Genomic DNA, 17,183 nt, shown 5'->3' with positions numbered 1-17,183 from the left:
ACGCTGCAGTGTCTGGAGGTGATGCTGCAGTACAGCCCCAGTCCCAAAATCCTCGATTAGCCCTTCGCGCACACCATAATTTGCTCGCCATTCATATCGATGGAGTGCCTGTGAGAGCCCTGATCGATACAGGCGCGCACGTATCCGTCATGAGTTCAACCCTACGACGCCGCCTCCGAAAAGTACTGACCCCTGCACCCAAAGCCGTTCACCGCGTTGCCGACGGCGGAAGACCTCCTGTTGTTGGACTATGCACCGCCCGTGTGACCATATCCGGCCGCCATACATCCGTTCTGTTCTCTGTTCTGGACCAATGCCCTCATGAAGTCATTCTTGCCCTCGACTTCATGTCTGAGCATTCAGCCCTCATTAACTGCGCCACTAATGTTGTTGAGCTTGGCCTTGACCTTCCTCTTTCTGCTGAGTCGCCGTCCCCAGTTATACACCGTCTTTGTGCTGTCGACTTTGTCCGTCTACCGCCTCAAGCAGCAACTTACATTTCTTTTTCATCTGTTCCCCCTGTACCTGATGGCCACTACGTAGTCACTCCGGAGCTTGGCGTCGCCCTGACGCGCAGCATTGCGCTTCCACACACTTTATTTACAATGTCGGCTAACCGAGCGTACCTTCCGGTCCTGAACTTTGGTTCATCCATCCAACCGCTCCCGAAAGGCATCTCACTCGCCACGCTGTGCCCTACTGCCGAATGTGTGATATCAGTGGTGGACAGCTGCTTACCTTCCACTCATCAATGCCGGTTGCCTACGGCCCCATCAACAGAGAACCCAACGGACGACTACGCCGACATGATCGCTTCTGACCTACCGCCGATGCAAGCTCGCGATCTTAGGTGCCTCTTATCATCTTTCCGCGACATCTTCGACTTTGATAGCCGTGTTTTGGCTCGGACTTCTGTGGTGACGCATCACATAAACACCGGTGATTCCGCTCCTCTCCGCAGACGTCCGTACCGAGTGTCCAGCGCCGAACGCACCGTCATAAATCAAGAGGTGGACAAGATGCTCGCAAAAGACATCATCGAGCCCTCGTCAAGTCCTTCGGCTTCACCAGTCGTACTGGTGAAAAAGAAGGACGGCAGCTGGCGCTTCTGCGTCGATTATCGGCACCTCAACCGCATCACAAAAAAAGACGTATATCCACTCCCGAGGATCGATGATGCATTAGATTGCCTCCACGGCGCCAAATATTTCTCTTCAATTGATCTTCGATCGGGGTATTGGCAAATTGGCGTTGATGAAAAGGACCGCGAGAAGACCGCCTTCGTGACGCCTGATGGCTTATACCAGTTTAAAGTCATGCCGTTCGGCCTCTGTAACGCCCCGGCTACCTTCGAACGAATGATGGACTCCCTTCTTCGTGGCTTTAAATGGTCCACTTGCCTCTGTTACCTAGACGATGTTGTGGTTTTCTCGCCTACTTCTGCCACGCACCTCAAGCGCCTCTCCAATATTCTGACAGTGTTTCGTAACGCCGGACTTCAGCTGAACTCATCGAAGTGCAAGTTCGGTCGCCGCCAACTCACTATTCTCGGACACCTCTTTGACGCTTCTGGTGTACGCCCAGATCCCGTCAAAATTCAAGCTGTGAAAGACTTTCCTCTTCCAAGGTCGTCGAAAGATGTGCGCAGCTTTGTCGGCTTGTGCTCGTATTTTCGCCCTTTTATATAAATAAATAAATAAATTTATAAATAAATAAATAAATTTCGCCGGCATCGCCCGTCCCCTCACCGATCTTCTTAAGAACGACACCCCCTTTATCTGGGGCCTTGCTCAAGAGAACTCATTTTCATCCCTCGTCCATTTGCTGACCACTCCGCCCATCTTAGCACATTGTGACCCATCCTCTCCCACAGAGGTTCGCACCGACGCCTCCGGATATGGAATCGGCGCCGTGCTAGCCCGCAACGCGCAAAAGCTAGCGACCACATACTGACTTATAAAGCAGCCCCTAATAACACATCATGCATTCAAAAGAGCAAATTGTGTTGGTTTTGTTTTTCGCACAAACTAAAATACGCCGCTCGAACCATTCCAAAGGAACCGTGTGAGAATGACACAAATTGGCCGACTTATGTCTACAGGAACTATCTCCAAGTCTGTCATGGTGTTCGAAAAAATTAAACTCCGCGCACGTGGCCTTAGATATTCGTGTAACTTCCACCTATGCTTGCCACGAAGGAGCGCATTTCTTAGCCGCGAGTATAGGCCAGCTGTCTTGCCGGGCGCATGAAAAAAAAATTACGAGCCGTCCCGGTGGCTCAGTTGTTGTAGCGCTCGGCTGCTGACTCGAAAGAGGCGGGTTCGATCCCGGCTGTGACGGTCGGATTTCGACGGAGGCAAAATCCTGAGGCCCGTGTGCCGTGCGATGTCAATGCACGTTAAGAAACCTCAGGTGATCGAAATTTCTGGAGCCCTTAACTACGGCGTCTCTTATAGTATGGCCCCTTTGGAACATTAAATCCCCATATACCATAAAACATAAAGATAATTACATGCGCAGCTAAATCAATTTTTTTTGTGTACTATTTTCGGTACTTTGTTGATGTATGACGAATGAGCAAAACTGCCTCCCAGTGATGAAATTTACTGCTTTGCCGCTGACGGCCCGCGTCGGGAATCAGATTTCGGGTATTGCTGTCATCGCTCATTGCATACCACGGCATTTGTCTCTCACAAACCTGTTAAGACTTCCCCATTTGTGCACGCTGCGAGGCGCATCCCACAGTGACACAAGTGGTCTCTGCTGCCCGCGGTCGCGCAGTTCCGGCGTCTTCTGCGGCAGCAGGCACGTGCAGGCAGAAGTCGTACGAATGTCGCTTCTGACACCAACGCCATCGCAACTCTCCGTAATGTCACGGAGTGAAGGAGGTGTATATGGAATAGATTGCCATAAAAGGTTTAATGCATTCTAACCTTCGGTGGTCCGTGGCATATACTGTTCTGCTACTAGCCGACTCCGGAGAACAATTCAAGTGCGCTGATTGGGGCTTATAGGTGCCCTGAGAAAGCATGGCGGGGAAGCGTGAAGAAAACTGAGGCAATGTTCCGCAGCTTTGGAAGGGAATAACGCATAATGAAAGGAAAGCTCGAGGGAACACATCCATCTAGAGTAAGCAGTGGCTGCGTATCAGGGCCTGGCACAGCTAGGAGAGGGAGACCCCACTTTGTCCCATCTACTTCATTCTCAAAATCTCCGGTGCATCTGGCAGCCATTCTCAGGTCATGAAATTCAGTCTGCCCGTACCTGCCAAGGCAAAAGTGTACAGTCTTTGTTAAAAAATATGCCGCACAAGGGGTTTGCTTCTAAGCCGTGTAGCGAGGCTCCTAAGCACATTTGATAGTGCTAAGCTTTGAAGGATTGAGGACCTAAGTTCTCCCGCCTTCGTTAGATCACGATCCCTGAGTATGCGTGAGAAGCCGCGCTGCAGGGCTAAGAAGCAGATTTCTTGGGCCTTTGACAAAGACTGCTCCTCTGACGTGTGCACCCCTGGGTCACAGGCGGAACGAGCACTGCCAGCGTGTGTCCGCGGAGGTTTCTGCGCGCGGAGGGAGAGCGAAAGCCGGTGACGAGAGGCTGCGCTTAGGAGACGCCTTTTAAAATAGTTTTTAATAATGTTAATTAGAAACTCGTGAAAGTTGTAGTGACGTTACATGCTGCACTGGAATGTTGCGTTAATGTTAAAAGTTGAGAAATACCGTAATATATATTGTGCGGTAAACATTGCCTTAACGTCCAAACTAAACATGCTAATACTGGGCCCGAAATGTAATAATGTGCGAATCATCAGTATAAAACAACAGTACAAATGCTATTGTTATCATAGTGTTAACATCACAACCATATAATAACATTGCCTCTATATTCAAGCATTATGTCTCAGAACCTCCTCACTTTTAATGAACAAGCGCTTTTTATAATGGAGTAGCCTTCGAGCAATGCCAAGGGGGAAGCAGCTGGTGAGGTTCAGGTAACAGCAGATTTGCTGAAGGACGGAGGAAAGATTGTGCTAGAAGAACTATCCACCCTGTATACGCAATGCCTTGTGACCTCGAGCGTACCTAGAGCTTCGTAAAACGGTAACATTATCTAAATTCATAAGAAACGAGACGTCGAGGACTTGAAGAATTACAGACCGATCAGCTGAATGTCTGTTGTCTACAAGGTATTTACTAAGATAATCGCTAATAGATTCCGCAAAAACCTTAGATTTCAAACAACCAAACGATCAGGCAGGCTTTCGTAAAGGACACTCGACAATAGACCATAATCACGTTATCAATCACGTGATAGAGAAATGCGCAGAATATAACCAACCCCTATATATAGAATTCATTGATTACGATAAAACGCCCGACTCAGTAGAAACCTCAGCAGTCATGCAGGAATTGCGGAATCAGGGTGTGGAATAGTGTTATGCGAAAATATTGGAAGACATTTATAACGATTGCACAGCTACCATAGTTCTCCATAAAGTCAGCAATAAAATTCGAATAAGGAGAGGGGTCAGGCATTCCGGGTCCTTAAATGGGAACAGTTGGGGATAAGAGTTAATGGCGAATACTTAAGCAATCTCCGATTGGCTGATGACATTACCTTGCTCAGTCACTCAGGACATGAACTGTAAAGCACGATCAATAAGTTAGGCAGGCAGAGCAGAACGGTTGGGTTAAAAATTAACACGCAGAAAACCAAGGTGATGTTCAACAGTCTAACAAGGAAACAGCGCTTCGAAATTAGTAGCGAGGTGCTGGAAGTAGTGAGAGAATGTGTCTATTTTGGGCAGGTAGTGACCGCTGATCCGGATCATGGAAGGGAAATCACTAGAAAAATCAGAATGGGGTGGAGCGCATATGGCAGGTTCTCGAAGATCATGAATGGCAGTTTGCCAATATCACTCAGGAGAACAGTATACAACAGGTGTATCTTACCAGTACTCACCTATGGGGCAGAAATGTGGAGGCGAACGAAGAGGGTTCAGGTTAAGTTAAGGACAGCGCAGCGAGCTATGGACAGAAAAAATTCAGGGGGCACTTTGACTGTCTAAAGTGGGTAGAGGCGGAAGCGTTTTCCGCACCACCTTCGCTGTTTCTGTGGCACTGGTGGCGTCACATATAATTGAGTACTAATTACTAAGTGACAGCAAATCGCTAATGAATTGTTAATTACTGATTAATGCCTGAATACTAATTAACTGCTAATTAATGACGCTTAAGCTTCGCCTTTAGGAGTGGAACGCGACAGCGCGTTGTAGCGCTGCCAGGGAGTCCACGGAACGCCACCACCCGTTCGGCGCGATGCCTTGCCCTTTGAACGCAACGCTTTTTGAGGAAAGGAAATGGCGCAGTAATTCTCTGTCATCTCGGTGGACATCTGAACCGCACGGTAGAGGAGGGGAGGTGGGAGTGAAAGAAGATAGATAAAGAGGAGCCGTAATGAAGAAAATGAAAATTGTATTTGAGGAAAGGAAATTACGCAGTAAGTGTCTCACATATCTCGGTGGACACCCGTCAAAATTCAGGGCGGCACTTTTTTGACCTAAAGTGTGGTCACTGATGTGTGGTTAAGATGTTAAGCTTCGCCCCTAAGAGTGGAACGCGACAGCGTCTTGCAACGCTGCCAAGGAGTCCATTGAACGCCATCGCCCATTCGGTTCTACGCCTCGCTCGTCGGTAAATTGGTTTTTGAGGACACCTAAACCTCGCCGGAAGGGGATGGAGGAGGATGAGAGTGAGTGAAGACACCGTATTCACTAGACGCGCCTTTGTTCATTCCAAACCATCGAGCTGGCATGGCGGAGTGGATAGCATGCTCGTCTCTCACGCCGAAGACCGGGGTTCGATTCCTGAGCTCGACCAATTTCTTAATCGGTTTTATTTATTTATATGGCCTGACTAGAAAAGTTAATTAGGCTAATTGGGTAATTAATCAATTAACTAAGCTCAGTCCCACTTACTTGGAGCATCACTATACGATCGCTTCAATTGGTTGCATGGTTACTAGGCAAAGTGCAATTGGCCCCGTTTGAAATTCGCGCACTGTGACGTCACGACCGTTTCCACCAACTGAAAAGCGTGACATTTTCTGTCGACAACTGCTGCTTACAACGATGAGACATTAAAGGCTTCCGCCTTAAAAATGATAGGTGTAACGTTAAGAGATCGGAAGAGGGCGGAGTGGGTGAGGGGACAAACGCGGGTTAATGACATCCTAGTCGAAATCAAAGGGAAGAAGTGGGCTCGGGCAGGGCACATGTAATGCGGAGGTAAGATAACCGCTGGTCCTTATTGAGGGTAACGGAGTGGATTCCAAGATAAGGCAAGCGTAGCAGGGGTGGCAGAAAGTTGTGTGGGCAGAGGATATTAGGAAGTCTGCGGGGATATGGGGGCCGCAACTGGAGAGGGACAGGGTTAATTGGAGAGACATGGGAGAGGCCTTTGTTCTGCAGTGGGCGTAGTCGGGTTGATGATGATGATCATGATGACGAAGAGTGCTCTATCTTAATTACCTGAACTTTACCGTTAAATCTCAAAGTGATGCGTACCATAGATTGCATGCATAGCTCAGAAGTTTCGTTAGCTCTGCATGCTGCCCTTTCACCAGTTGCAGTTATTTCAGCGAAAAGTATACTCAAGGTTAGGTGAATGTTGTTCCATAACTTATTTGTAACGCTTTTTTGTACGAAGAAAAGGAAGCATAATGTATTAAAGTGCTATTCAAAAAGGTGAAATTGGCTCAACATATCGGTGCTGTTTGGGCTGTAAACAAATTGTGCCCTTTATTGCTGATGTTGTAGTCCGGATGCACTGAGAGGAAGATAAGTCACCAAAGACTCGACGTTAAATTGCGGAAGGCGCGGCACGCTCTGGAACAGGGATAAAGCTATGAGACAGGGAACAAATGCGGAATCCCAGCGGAAATCAGAAAGAGATGGGATGGAGATATGCAGCACAGCTTACATGGTCGCACTCCACAGGGCCTGGACGGTGCTCAGACGGAAGCAGCAGACTTAACCGCATTTGCGCGCACAGAAGCAACCAAAGAGGTCGTACCTGCCTCTCGGTGAGGTCCAGAGCCAGGGCCATCTCGTAGCGCCTCAGCCGGGTCAGGTAGTTGCGCTGCAGGAACTCCGCCTCCAGTGCCTCCACCTGGCGGCGGCTGAACGCGGTGCGCTCCTTACGAGCAGGGCCTCCGTCTCCTGGGCGGTGCGCTGCACGGAATCAAAACAACTCTCACAACATGACAGGGAATCATCACCAGATGCGCCCTAGAATACTGCTCTCAGTTTACATGAGTCGTTTGCAGTGTGGTGCGATACACGGAAATGATGCACGAACAATATGCTCGTGTATCGTAGTGAGTGTCGCATTTGTCGTTACAGCGTTTATTTTTATTTTTTTTTGTAGTGTATTGGCGACATGACCCGTTGGTTTATCCGCACACCTACTGTCTGCCTTTTAGGCATAATGGGCTGTGTCTTCATTGGCTTTTTGCGCAAGCGCGACACAGCAGAAAACGGACGCGCACTCTAAAGCTCCGAAGAGGGAAAACTTGTGCACTGCTCCGATGCCGCAGCCCATGCTGTAAACAAAAAATAAAACAAATGACCAGACGTTTACCCTCCTGGTGTTCAACGACAGCCGGGGTCGTGCGAAATGGCGGTGCCACAACTCGGAGAGTTTAGTAACTCTGGGAACTAAACACGCACGATCGTTCATGCCTTCACTCATATACACTCGAGCCCATTTGTAAGTAACCCGACGGCCAGGGGGATCGCGTTCTTTGTATCTGAGGTGCGTAGTAAGTGGACTTCCCCGATTTCAGCGAACAATGCAAATGCAAGGTGCCGTATTGAAAAGAAAAGGAATGCACCTGTTTCTTCACTCAGCAAGCCCTCTAAAAGCGCTTTACAAGCTATCCACATGGTCATGTGCTTCTTGGCGAATTCACTTCTACCAGTGAGCTTATAGGGATGCAGTACAACTGAATACGGTGTGAGCGTTCATGGCAATTAGTGGCCCCCTCTCCCCAACCCTCGATAAAGTCAGCTGCACAGATTCAGCGACGACGCTAGTTGAACAGACGTGCGCGCACAACGTACCATTCATTCCTGTTGGATGAGAGCTGCTTCCAACCGCCAGCAGCGCAGAAACTGGAGAACTGTTTCGGAGAACGCATGCAACGTGACCGCCTCTGTCAACAAGGCATATCATGTCAAAATTCCGAGAAAGCTACCGTTCGTTTATCACCACACTTTCAACGACGCCCCTTACCCGCGCATCACGCAGCCTCTTGAGGCAACGTGCATGCACTGCCAGTTGACAACTGGCAGTGCATGAGCGCCACCTCAGCCCTGACTGTAGCCGGGGCAAAGGCCTCTCCCATGTGCCTCCAGGTAACCGTACGGTTAGCCAACTGCGGCCATCCCCATACTTGTTTATCTCATATGACCACCTAACTTTCCCCCTTGCCGTCTCTCGGCATCCATTCCGTTCTCCGCTTAGGGACCATCGGCTATTTTTCCTCCGCACTACATGCCACGCCCGTTTTTTCCTCTGGATTCCAACTAGAATGCCATTAACTCGCGTTTGTTCCCGCACCCCCCGCAATATCCCAAACGAAAACCCTCGTTTACAGAAGGCACTGTTGTTCGAAAAGAAAGCTGCTGAAATGACAGAATATTGCAGCCAATAAAGCTTTCCAGGGAATCCGTAATTTCCACTGACTCCTGGGCGCCATGGCGGCGTATACCCTCACCGGCACTGCTCTCATCCTCAATAAATGCTCGCCGTCTCCCCTTTTGTGTGCTGAGCAGGGGAGCGAACTCTAGGAGCTGGCTGAGACAGGTACTCGTTTTGCATCATTTCCACACTGACCGTTAAACTCGATCTCGAAGGCCAGAGGTACCCGTCGGGGCTTCAGGTTCACGTACATCAAGGGGCATTCTTCCTCGCCGTTTAGAGCAAAAACTCAGTGCAGGGCGGCTGACCCATATGCCCTCGCGCTAAACCCTTCTGTAGGCCGTGTAGGAAGTGAAAACACGGTCTGTGAACAAGGGTCTTCGGTTGGAAGAAGCCCTTCTCTATTTCAGCCTTTCTGCAATTCTGCAAATTGCCGCTTGTAAGGTCGTCGCTTCCACCCGCTTGTACGCGTTTCTTTTGCTTGTGTTTTTTTATACAGTTACGCCCCGAGCCGCTTCGCCGGGCGTCCCGGGCGGGGAGGAAACTTTTGTTTGTCTTTTGTATGCTGTTTTCAGTTCTGTTTCGTACAGCGGTACCCCCGAGCCGCGTCGGCGGGGTGCCGCGCGCGCCTTCGGGGGCGGAACTTTTGTTTGTCTTTTGTTTGTCGTGCCGAGCGGGCCCCGTGGACGGACCGCGCGTTCATCACCCGCATTTTGAGGTGTTTGTTTCCGCGGGGGAACTCGCACTTCTCGTGGAGTGAGCATTGAGTGTGCTACTGGTTTAGTTGGGCCTTGTTCTAGCACCGACGTGTAGGGCGCCGTGCGGGGCTCCGGACGCCTTCGACGGGCCACATCTGCTAGGGTTTGCGTCGCTTCTCTTTACCGGTTGTCAGAGCCGCTGGTCGTAAATTTGCGCTTCTCCTCGGGAATGGGCTTCCTCACATTGCGGACCGGGGCCCAGACGCGTCGGCGCCCCAGCCCCGTCCACGGTACATGGATTCCCCGAAACCGGGGGAAAGTGTCCTTGTGAATATGAGAGCGCTGAACGAATATTTGTTTTTGTGGAAGAAACCCAGACACGGCCGCGAGCTCGGAGCGGGCGGCAGTTGAGGTCGGAGCTCGGTAGGAGACGGACTTCCTCCCGCATGCTCGCTTGGGACGACGGACTGTCCTAAGTCCAGGGGCGGCCAAGCTCAGTTATTCTTTTCTATGCTGCTGTCATCATTATAACTGTACTGTACATTTTTGTTGTAATCAAGTGTTAATTAAATAAGTGTTCTCAGTTAATCCGGCTAATTCGAGAGGTTCATTGGGCGAAGCAGGAAAACGGGACCTACTAAGAAGAAAGAAGAATCGACAAGCAACAACAAGTGAAGAAGAAGAGAGAAGGAAAGAACGAAGAAAGAACAAAACTAGAACAACAACCTTAAAAGTTTTACTGGCGCAGCCGGCGACAGGATCACCGTTTCCTGTCAGACTTCGGCAAACTTCAGGCCTTTCGAGGACGAAGACGACCGGGCCGACGGACCGTGCCTGAGAAACGTCTCCGCCGGAAAGAGGACAGCAGCTGAAGAATTATCACAGCATAGTGGCCAATGGACCGAGCCAGCTGTGCTTACCGTGCCGACAGACCGGCACATGGACTGCTGAAGTACTAGCAACGCAGCAACAAGAGGCGTCCAGCACTGCGGCCAACGGACCGAGCCAGCGGTACTGAGCGCTTCCAGGTTCAAGGGAAAAGCAGATCAGCGCTGAGCGACTGAGGACGCAGCAGCCATCGACTCCCAGCGCAGTGATCGACGGAGGGAACAAGCGGCTCTGGGTGTGTCAACGGACCGACACATTAGCGCTGACGGACTAGCGTTACAGCAGCCGCAGAGTTCCGGCTCGACGGACAGCAGATTGAGCCAGCGGTGCCATTAAACCACAAGGTGCACATCGGCCGCTGACGGACTAGCGGTGTACGTACTTTCGCGTTCGGCTTGCCTCACATCAAGCAGCGACAGCGGAAAGCAGCGAAAGCTACGGGCGGCAAGGGACGCAGACTGTGCCTAAACTCGACCGGAGGGAGAGACGCGAGATCAACAGACGCGGGTGTCCCGGGGACGACAGGGCATGCAATTCCTGTAGGAAGGTCCTTCTGCTGGTCCTCGGAACCCACAGATGCGGAGTTGAGGCGTTAAGGCGAGTCGCAGGTCTTTTGTATGATCCTACGTAGCGGTGCAGTGGTGGCAAAAATGAATACAGATGAAAGTGGTAGTAACGCCACAGCGTCTAGCATAGATCCATTGACGGGGACAGAAAGTGTGACGGGAGCAGCGAAGGGGACAGGTAAGGCAGCAAATTCAGATGCGGCCGTGCGGCGGCTGGAGATGGAGTTGGAACTGGAGTTGAGGAAAATTACGCTGCTTATCGAGCGAGAAAGAACCCGGCAGTTGGAGCTGCAAACCGGTTCAACACAGGGCTCGCTAGCGGGCGGGCGGCCAACGCGCGAAGAGACACTTGCGTATTTCGCTAAGCGTCTAAAGAGTTTGCTGACCCCAATTCCAAAAGATCCAGAAGTGCCGCTATGGCTTGAGGGGATCGAGGGCATTTTTCGCTCCTATAAGGTGCCGGACGAGGTTAAAAGCTATTTACATTTGCCTCTTGTAAGTGGGCGGAACCCACACCTGTTCTCCAAGCTCTCTACCGAAGAGCTCGACAGCTACGATCAGGTCAAAAAGACAATTTTGTCCGAGCTCCGTCTGTCCCCAGGTGACTACCTCAGGCAGTTCCGCAACGCCGTGCCGGCGCTAAACGAGACCTGGCAACACTTAAATATACTATCTGCTATAAAAGAAAAAGATTTGCTCTGGGCCCAGTAGAAAAGGGCACCTGCATCTATCCTGCTACGGTCCAAGTTTAAGGTTGCAAGAAATAAAGTAAACGCAATGATTCGTCAGGCTAAAAGAGTACATTTTCGTAACAAGTTCAAGAATGCAGGCTCTGATACTAGAAAAACGTGGTCTTTGATTAACAATCTACGAGGTGTCAAAACGCGTGGCAATGATGGCAAAGATTTTGTGTCGTATTTCGGCACTGATGAAGAAAAAATAGCTAATGAATTCAGCAGGTTCTTCTCGCAAGTTTCGGGCAGTGCGCAACAGAATCCCTTATTTTGTACTCAGAAGAACAGCACAGTTGAATCTGCACACCTACCTTTGCTAAGTGAGGATGACCTCTGTTCAATTATTTTTGGTCTTAAACGCAATAGATCTGCGGGAATAGATGGCATTTCAGTTGATGATTTGCGAACCTTGTTCGACATACTTAAAGGCGTGTTGCTGTCGCTGTTCAACAGCATTATCTCAAGCGGCATGATCCCGCTGAACATGAAAGCGGCTATAGTTACCCCAATTCACAAAGGTGGTGCACGTAATAGGTATGAGAATTATCGTCCTATTTCAGTCTTGCCCTGTTTGACTCAAATACTAGAAAAACATCTGCTGTTTACAATGACAAGTTTTTTAGATAAGCACAAAATCCTGTCACCGTGTCAATATGGTTTTGTACAAAGTAAAGGGACGGAAATGCTTTTGGAGGATTTTTCTGACATGTTAAATAGATCTTTTGAACGTAACCAAGTGGTGTGTGCACTGTTTCTGGATGTCAGCAAGGCTTTTGATAGCGTGTGTCACAGTGTGTTATTGTGTAAACTGTCCAGGTTAGGCTTCCGTGGAGTGTTTCTTTCGCTTTTGGAAAATTTTTTACTGCAGAGAACGCAATATGTCTCCATTGGCCGGGCAAACAGCGCTTCTTTGTTAATTAAAGCTGGCGTTCCGCAAGGTTGTATAATTAGTCGCCTGTTATTTAACGTCTACGTGAATGACCTTTCAAACTGTTCCTGTAGGCCTGTGCCAGTACGCTGACGATACTGTACTTGTAACCCAGTCACTGAACTACTCTGACTCAATTTCTTCTCTTTAAGCTGCAGCAATAATTGCTATGGACTGGTTCTCAAACAACCTAATTAAAGTTAACAGCTCTAAGACTCAGCTTATATGCTTTCACAGCCCGATGAAGAAGGTAGATTTAAACCATCACCTTTTCTTGCACTGATCTGATTGTTCCCAATGTCAATGTGTACCCTTGAGCTATACAAATACAGTGAAATACCTAGGATTATACTTTGACAGTGCTCTTTCATGGAATGATCACTTGTCCCACGTTTGTAAAAAGCTCCGAACCGTCTCCTGTGTGCTTTACAACATCAGGTACTACATGCCGCTTTCAATACGCAAAGTTATCGTAAACGCCCTTGGTTATAGCATACTGCGCCATGGCATAACGATTTATGGTCACTGTGCAGTTCGCTGGAAGTGCAGGATTAATTCTCTCCTACGATCTTTATTAAAAAATATCGGCTATGATTTAGGCCTTCCCTCCGATTCTGATCTCTTTAAGGTATTTTCTCTACCTGATTTTGATCGCCTTTTTATGGAAACGATCGTCCTGAAACATTTTTGGCTTAGTGACTATAAGATTCCGTATGTTCCCACACGGTCTCTTCGACCGAAGGAACCTTTTTGTATTCCCCGACGGTCTACACGATATGGAAGGCGTGTAAGAGATTATTACGTTCCCTTTCACTTTAACAGGTTACCTCCAAGTGTTCGCCGGGCAAAAACTAAATACAAAATAAAAAAAGATGCTGCGATACATTATTTAGAGGGTTTACGACATCATGCATGTGCTTTACCACCTGTCATGTAAATCTTGTGATTTCTTCGGTTACTGCTGTATTTATTGCATTGATCTGAGGTATTGTCATGCCACTTTGGTTTTTCTTCCTTGCAATTTAATCTGATGAGGATTTTTTTTTCCTTCATGTAACATGAGTCTTGTGTCTATTTGTTCTCACCATCATACTAATTTGATGTCCGTTATTTTGAATGCGTGTTTTTTTTTTTGCCTATGTATATATCAGCGCGGTTCCGCTGCCTGTCGAGCTCTGCCACTCAAGCCCTATGAGGCTTTGGCAGGCCGGATTTCTGCACATTTGTTTTAAATATTTGGCGCAATAAAGTATTATTATTATTAATATTATTACGCATGGTCTGCATCGCGTCTTTGACGCTGGCGTATGCTTGTGCTAGGCGTAGAAGTTTTTGCTTGTGTCTTTTTTGGTTTCAGGTGATACGTGGAATGAGCAAACTGCAGTATCCTTTTCTTCGGAGGTCATTAAAAAAAAATAGTCGCCGTATTCGCTTTTACAACGACAAGGAAAGCTGCGATCTGCACTCAACGCAGCGCCGGACCCGCATCGGCAGCTTTTCCAGTCCTCAAATTGACGTCACGACCTCTCTTGACCAATCACGGGCGGCGGCGCGCCGCGCGGCGTGCCCCGCGGCACAGGCCGCATATTTCGGCTAAAAAAGGCAATTCGCGCTTGTTTTTGCCTTATTTGGATGCGATATTCCAGTATACAGCATGAAAAACCATAGGATGCCGCTGCCAGCCCGATTTTCAAAAAAAGTGCTTCTGTCTCCCTTTAACACTAGAAATGAAAAGAAATCGTTCCTTGTTAAGTTACGCTGTTAATTTTAGCAGTCTGTTTAACAGCTTGTATTTTTCTTAGTTTTATTTCTTACGGAGTGGTCTTTTTTCACTCCTTCCTGACTGTTTCTGTTGCGTTGTCTGTTTTCGTGAAAGTTACCCGCTTCCGGGCGCTGCCACTCGAGCCATTTGAGCCTTCGGCAGGTCCTAATTTGTATTTCTCTACAGGAAATAAGGAGTGCTATTATTATTATCGCCATTATTATTACTATTATTAATATTGTCACGTAGTGGTGACTGAAGTCCGGCGAACAGGAACACAGCGAGAATGTCTTCGAAACGGAACTCTTTATTCGGGCTGACTTGCGCCCGCAAAGAACTGAATCACTCGGCGGCGGCGTAGCAACGAGCGTCGTCGAACAGAATGCCCGCCGCTGTCGGCCGTGCTCTTTTAAAGCTGATAGCGAATCTTCGAGATAAAGCTTTTGAAGTTACTAGAACATTCTGGCACAAAATAGAGTCGGCTCCGTCCGGATGCGATCCATCGAGATAATTCTAGGCGCGTCTTGCGTCACACACGAAGCGATAAAGCGGCGTGCCGGCAGCCTTGAAGCATGAACAAATAAACACAACAAACAAACGCTACAAAGACTGGCGGCAATATTAGCTGCGTAGAAAAATGCACAGCTGAAACCTATTTTTCTCGTTAAAAACCACAAGCTGTCGACGAGTCCTGACTCCTTCCTTACACCTCGTACCACGGTGGAAACAAGGAATCATCATCCCCATTTCCTAACACCTTAATTCCTAATTCCTAACACTTAAACGCACTTCAATACCCACTTTTTTTGCTGCGGACTATGGATGGATAGAACAAACCCCCACCATACCTGCTAATAGGTCTGATTCTTTTGAAATAAGTGCATGTTGACGGCCCCAATTCATGGAGTTACTTTTTATGTGTCTGTGTTTTGTATATCACATAATTATTATTTCTGCGCTTGTATTTTTCAGTTAGTGTTTCGTACCTCGAGTAGCAGCGCAGAAGAGGAGACGAGAAGTCGACGAGCGCGAGAAGTCGACTTCTCGTCTCCTCTTCTGCGCTGCTACTTGAGGATGAAAAAATAGGAAGCCCGATCTGCTGTTCTGTTGTACTTGTAGTAAGCTTGTGCTTTTTAATTCCACACTGTACTTGAGAACTGCATTGGTTGCATTGCTTTTCGTGAGTGTAAATATAGGTTCCAATTGCTTGGGCTCATTGTAAGTGCCTGCAGAATTATCTATTTAAATAACACTGTAAAGGAATCTGATCCCGGCTTCTGCTGACAGTCTCGACAGAGCGCCGGGCTGTTTCCGCCCGGTCCGCGTGGAACAACAGACCTGAGTCCTCCTCGACGTCGCAGGGCGCTGCTGCAGCGTCGGGCTGCACGCCGAAGCTGGCGCTCGGACACTCTGGAACGAAAGTGCCCGCTTCTCCTTGGTCGCTTCCCACTCCGCAGTCCTGCACAAGAGGGGAAATCGCCGTGTTGTCCCTCCAATCCCGGTAAAACCTACCCTCATCCGGCTTTCTGCCACCCCCTGCTGAGCCTGGAGCAGGGAATCCACGGGGGTACCCCGTCGGTTGTGTTTACTGCATGCCCTGCTCGTGCCCATTTCTTATCCTTGATTTCGTCTTCGGCGTCATTAACTCGCGTTCGTTCCCCGACTCACACTTCCTTGTTACCGTATCCTAAAGTTACACCTTTCTTTGCTAAAACTCGCTGCATGCTGCAACTCGTTACTGTCCACTTACCGATTCTGTACTGACTATGTTGGTATGAAAAGCGGAGAACAAGTGAGGCCAAACTTCTTGGCGGAACCTTGCCTTTATAGGCTAGCCTTGCGTGTCTTAGGTGGTCAAGTGTGGGGGGCCATGCGAGCACGCTGAGAAAAAGTTATTGCCTTTCCTATGGTTCCCGTACGTAAGCACAAAAAAGCTAAGAAAGAATGGATTACGGCGGTTCTTCTCAGGCGCATTCGATATAAAAACTCGTTATTTGCTCATTTCTTAGAAACAAGAGACCCAGCCGATTTCGAAGAATTTAAGAAATTCAGAAACAAATTAACTCTGGTTCTAAGAAAGGCCAAAACTGCCTATTATGAAAACAAATTTGCTTCAATAGCGGACAAACCCAAACAAGTTTGGAACGTTGTAAATGACATGATATCCAGTGGGAAACCTCGTCTGCCTTCCGAGCTACTGATTGATGGAACTTCCTGCTCTGGTGTAACACTTGCTAATACATTTAATGAACATTTTCTTAAAGCAGGCGCTTATCATACCACAGCAGGCGCGAGTCGCCCATCACCTGTAGAGCTTTATATGAAAACTAGTTGCTGTGTCTCTATTTCTGACCCCCGCGTCTGAAGAAGAAATCGTAGTTATCGTTAATTCCCTTAAAAATAAATGTTCTCCAGGTGATGACGATATAAGTACGGTACCAGTAAAAGCCGCTATCAGAAGCATCAGTCCACCTTTAACGCATATATGCAACAGGATGATCCTGACTGGTATTTTCCCTGATAAGATGAAATCAGCTCGAGTTACAGTAATCTACAAGGGAGGCGACAAAAATGATATGAGCAACTATCGCCCTATCTCGATATTGCCACTGTTTTCCAAGATCGCAGAACGTGTGGTACATAAAAGATTGCAAAACTTCCTTGATAAAAAAAACGTAATATGCAAAGAACAGTATGGATTCCAGGCTGGTAAATCCACACAGACTGCTCTACTGGACATAAAAGATCGCCTTCTTTCTAACTTCGAACAAAAACTTTTCACCATTGGAATATTTCTAGACTCTCGCAAAGCTTTCGATTCAATTAAACACGGTATCTTATTATTAAAACTAGAAAAATATGGAATTCCCGGTATTGCACACAAATTGTTGGAAAGCTATCTTACAGG

General features: G+C 48.2%; 1 protein-coding gene across 1 annotated transcript; it reads right to left on the bottom strand.

Annotated features, from left to right (window-relative positions):
- Window positions 1-4,627: 4,627 nt before the first annotated feature.
- Window positions 4,628-15,886, bottom strand: LOC149327739 (uncharacterized). Its single transcript, XM_089564958.1, has 4 exons — window positions 15,788-15,886; window positions 15,614-15,734; window positions 6,978-7,228; window positions 4,628-4,639 (listed from the first exon to the last, which is right to left on the bottom strand). The coding sequence occupies exons 1-4, from the start codon at window positions 15,884-15,886 to the stop codon at window positions 4,628-4,630; spliced, it is 483 nt and encodes a 160-aa protein (XP_089421084.1).
- Window positions 15,887-17,183: the final 1,297 nt, after the last annotated feature.

This window comes from Amblyomma mixtum, chromosome 10 (assembly GCF_055824585.1).
Source record: "Amblyomma mixtum isolate Tamu chromosome 10, ASM5582458v1, whole genome shotgun sequence".
NCBI classification, from domain to species: Eukaryota; Metazoa; Arthropoda; class Arachnida; order Ixodida; family Ixodidae; genus Amblyomma; species Amblyomma mixtum.
The sequence above is the reverse complement of the archived record's forward strand: the minus strand, read 5'-3'. Positions and strand labels throughout refer to the sequence as shown.

Bases quoted from the DNA above. Each gene is read 5' to 3' on its own strand.
- LOC149327739 (XM_089564958.1), bottom strand. From the start codon at position 15,886: ATGGGCACGAGCAGGGCATGCAGTAAACACAACCGACGGGGTACCCCC. The intron at 15,735-15,787 runs GTAGGTTTTACC...CCTCTTGTGCAG, and splicing joins TGGCAGAAAGCCGGATGAGG to GACTGCGGAGTGGGAAGCGA. The intron at 7,229-15,613 runs GTCTGTTGTTCC...GATTCCGTGCAG, and splicing joins CGACGTCGAGGAGGACTCAG to CGCACCGCCCAGGAGACGGA.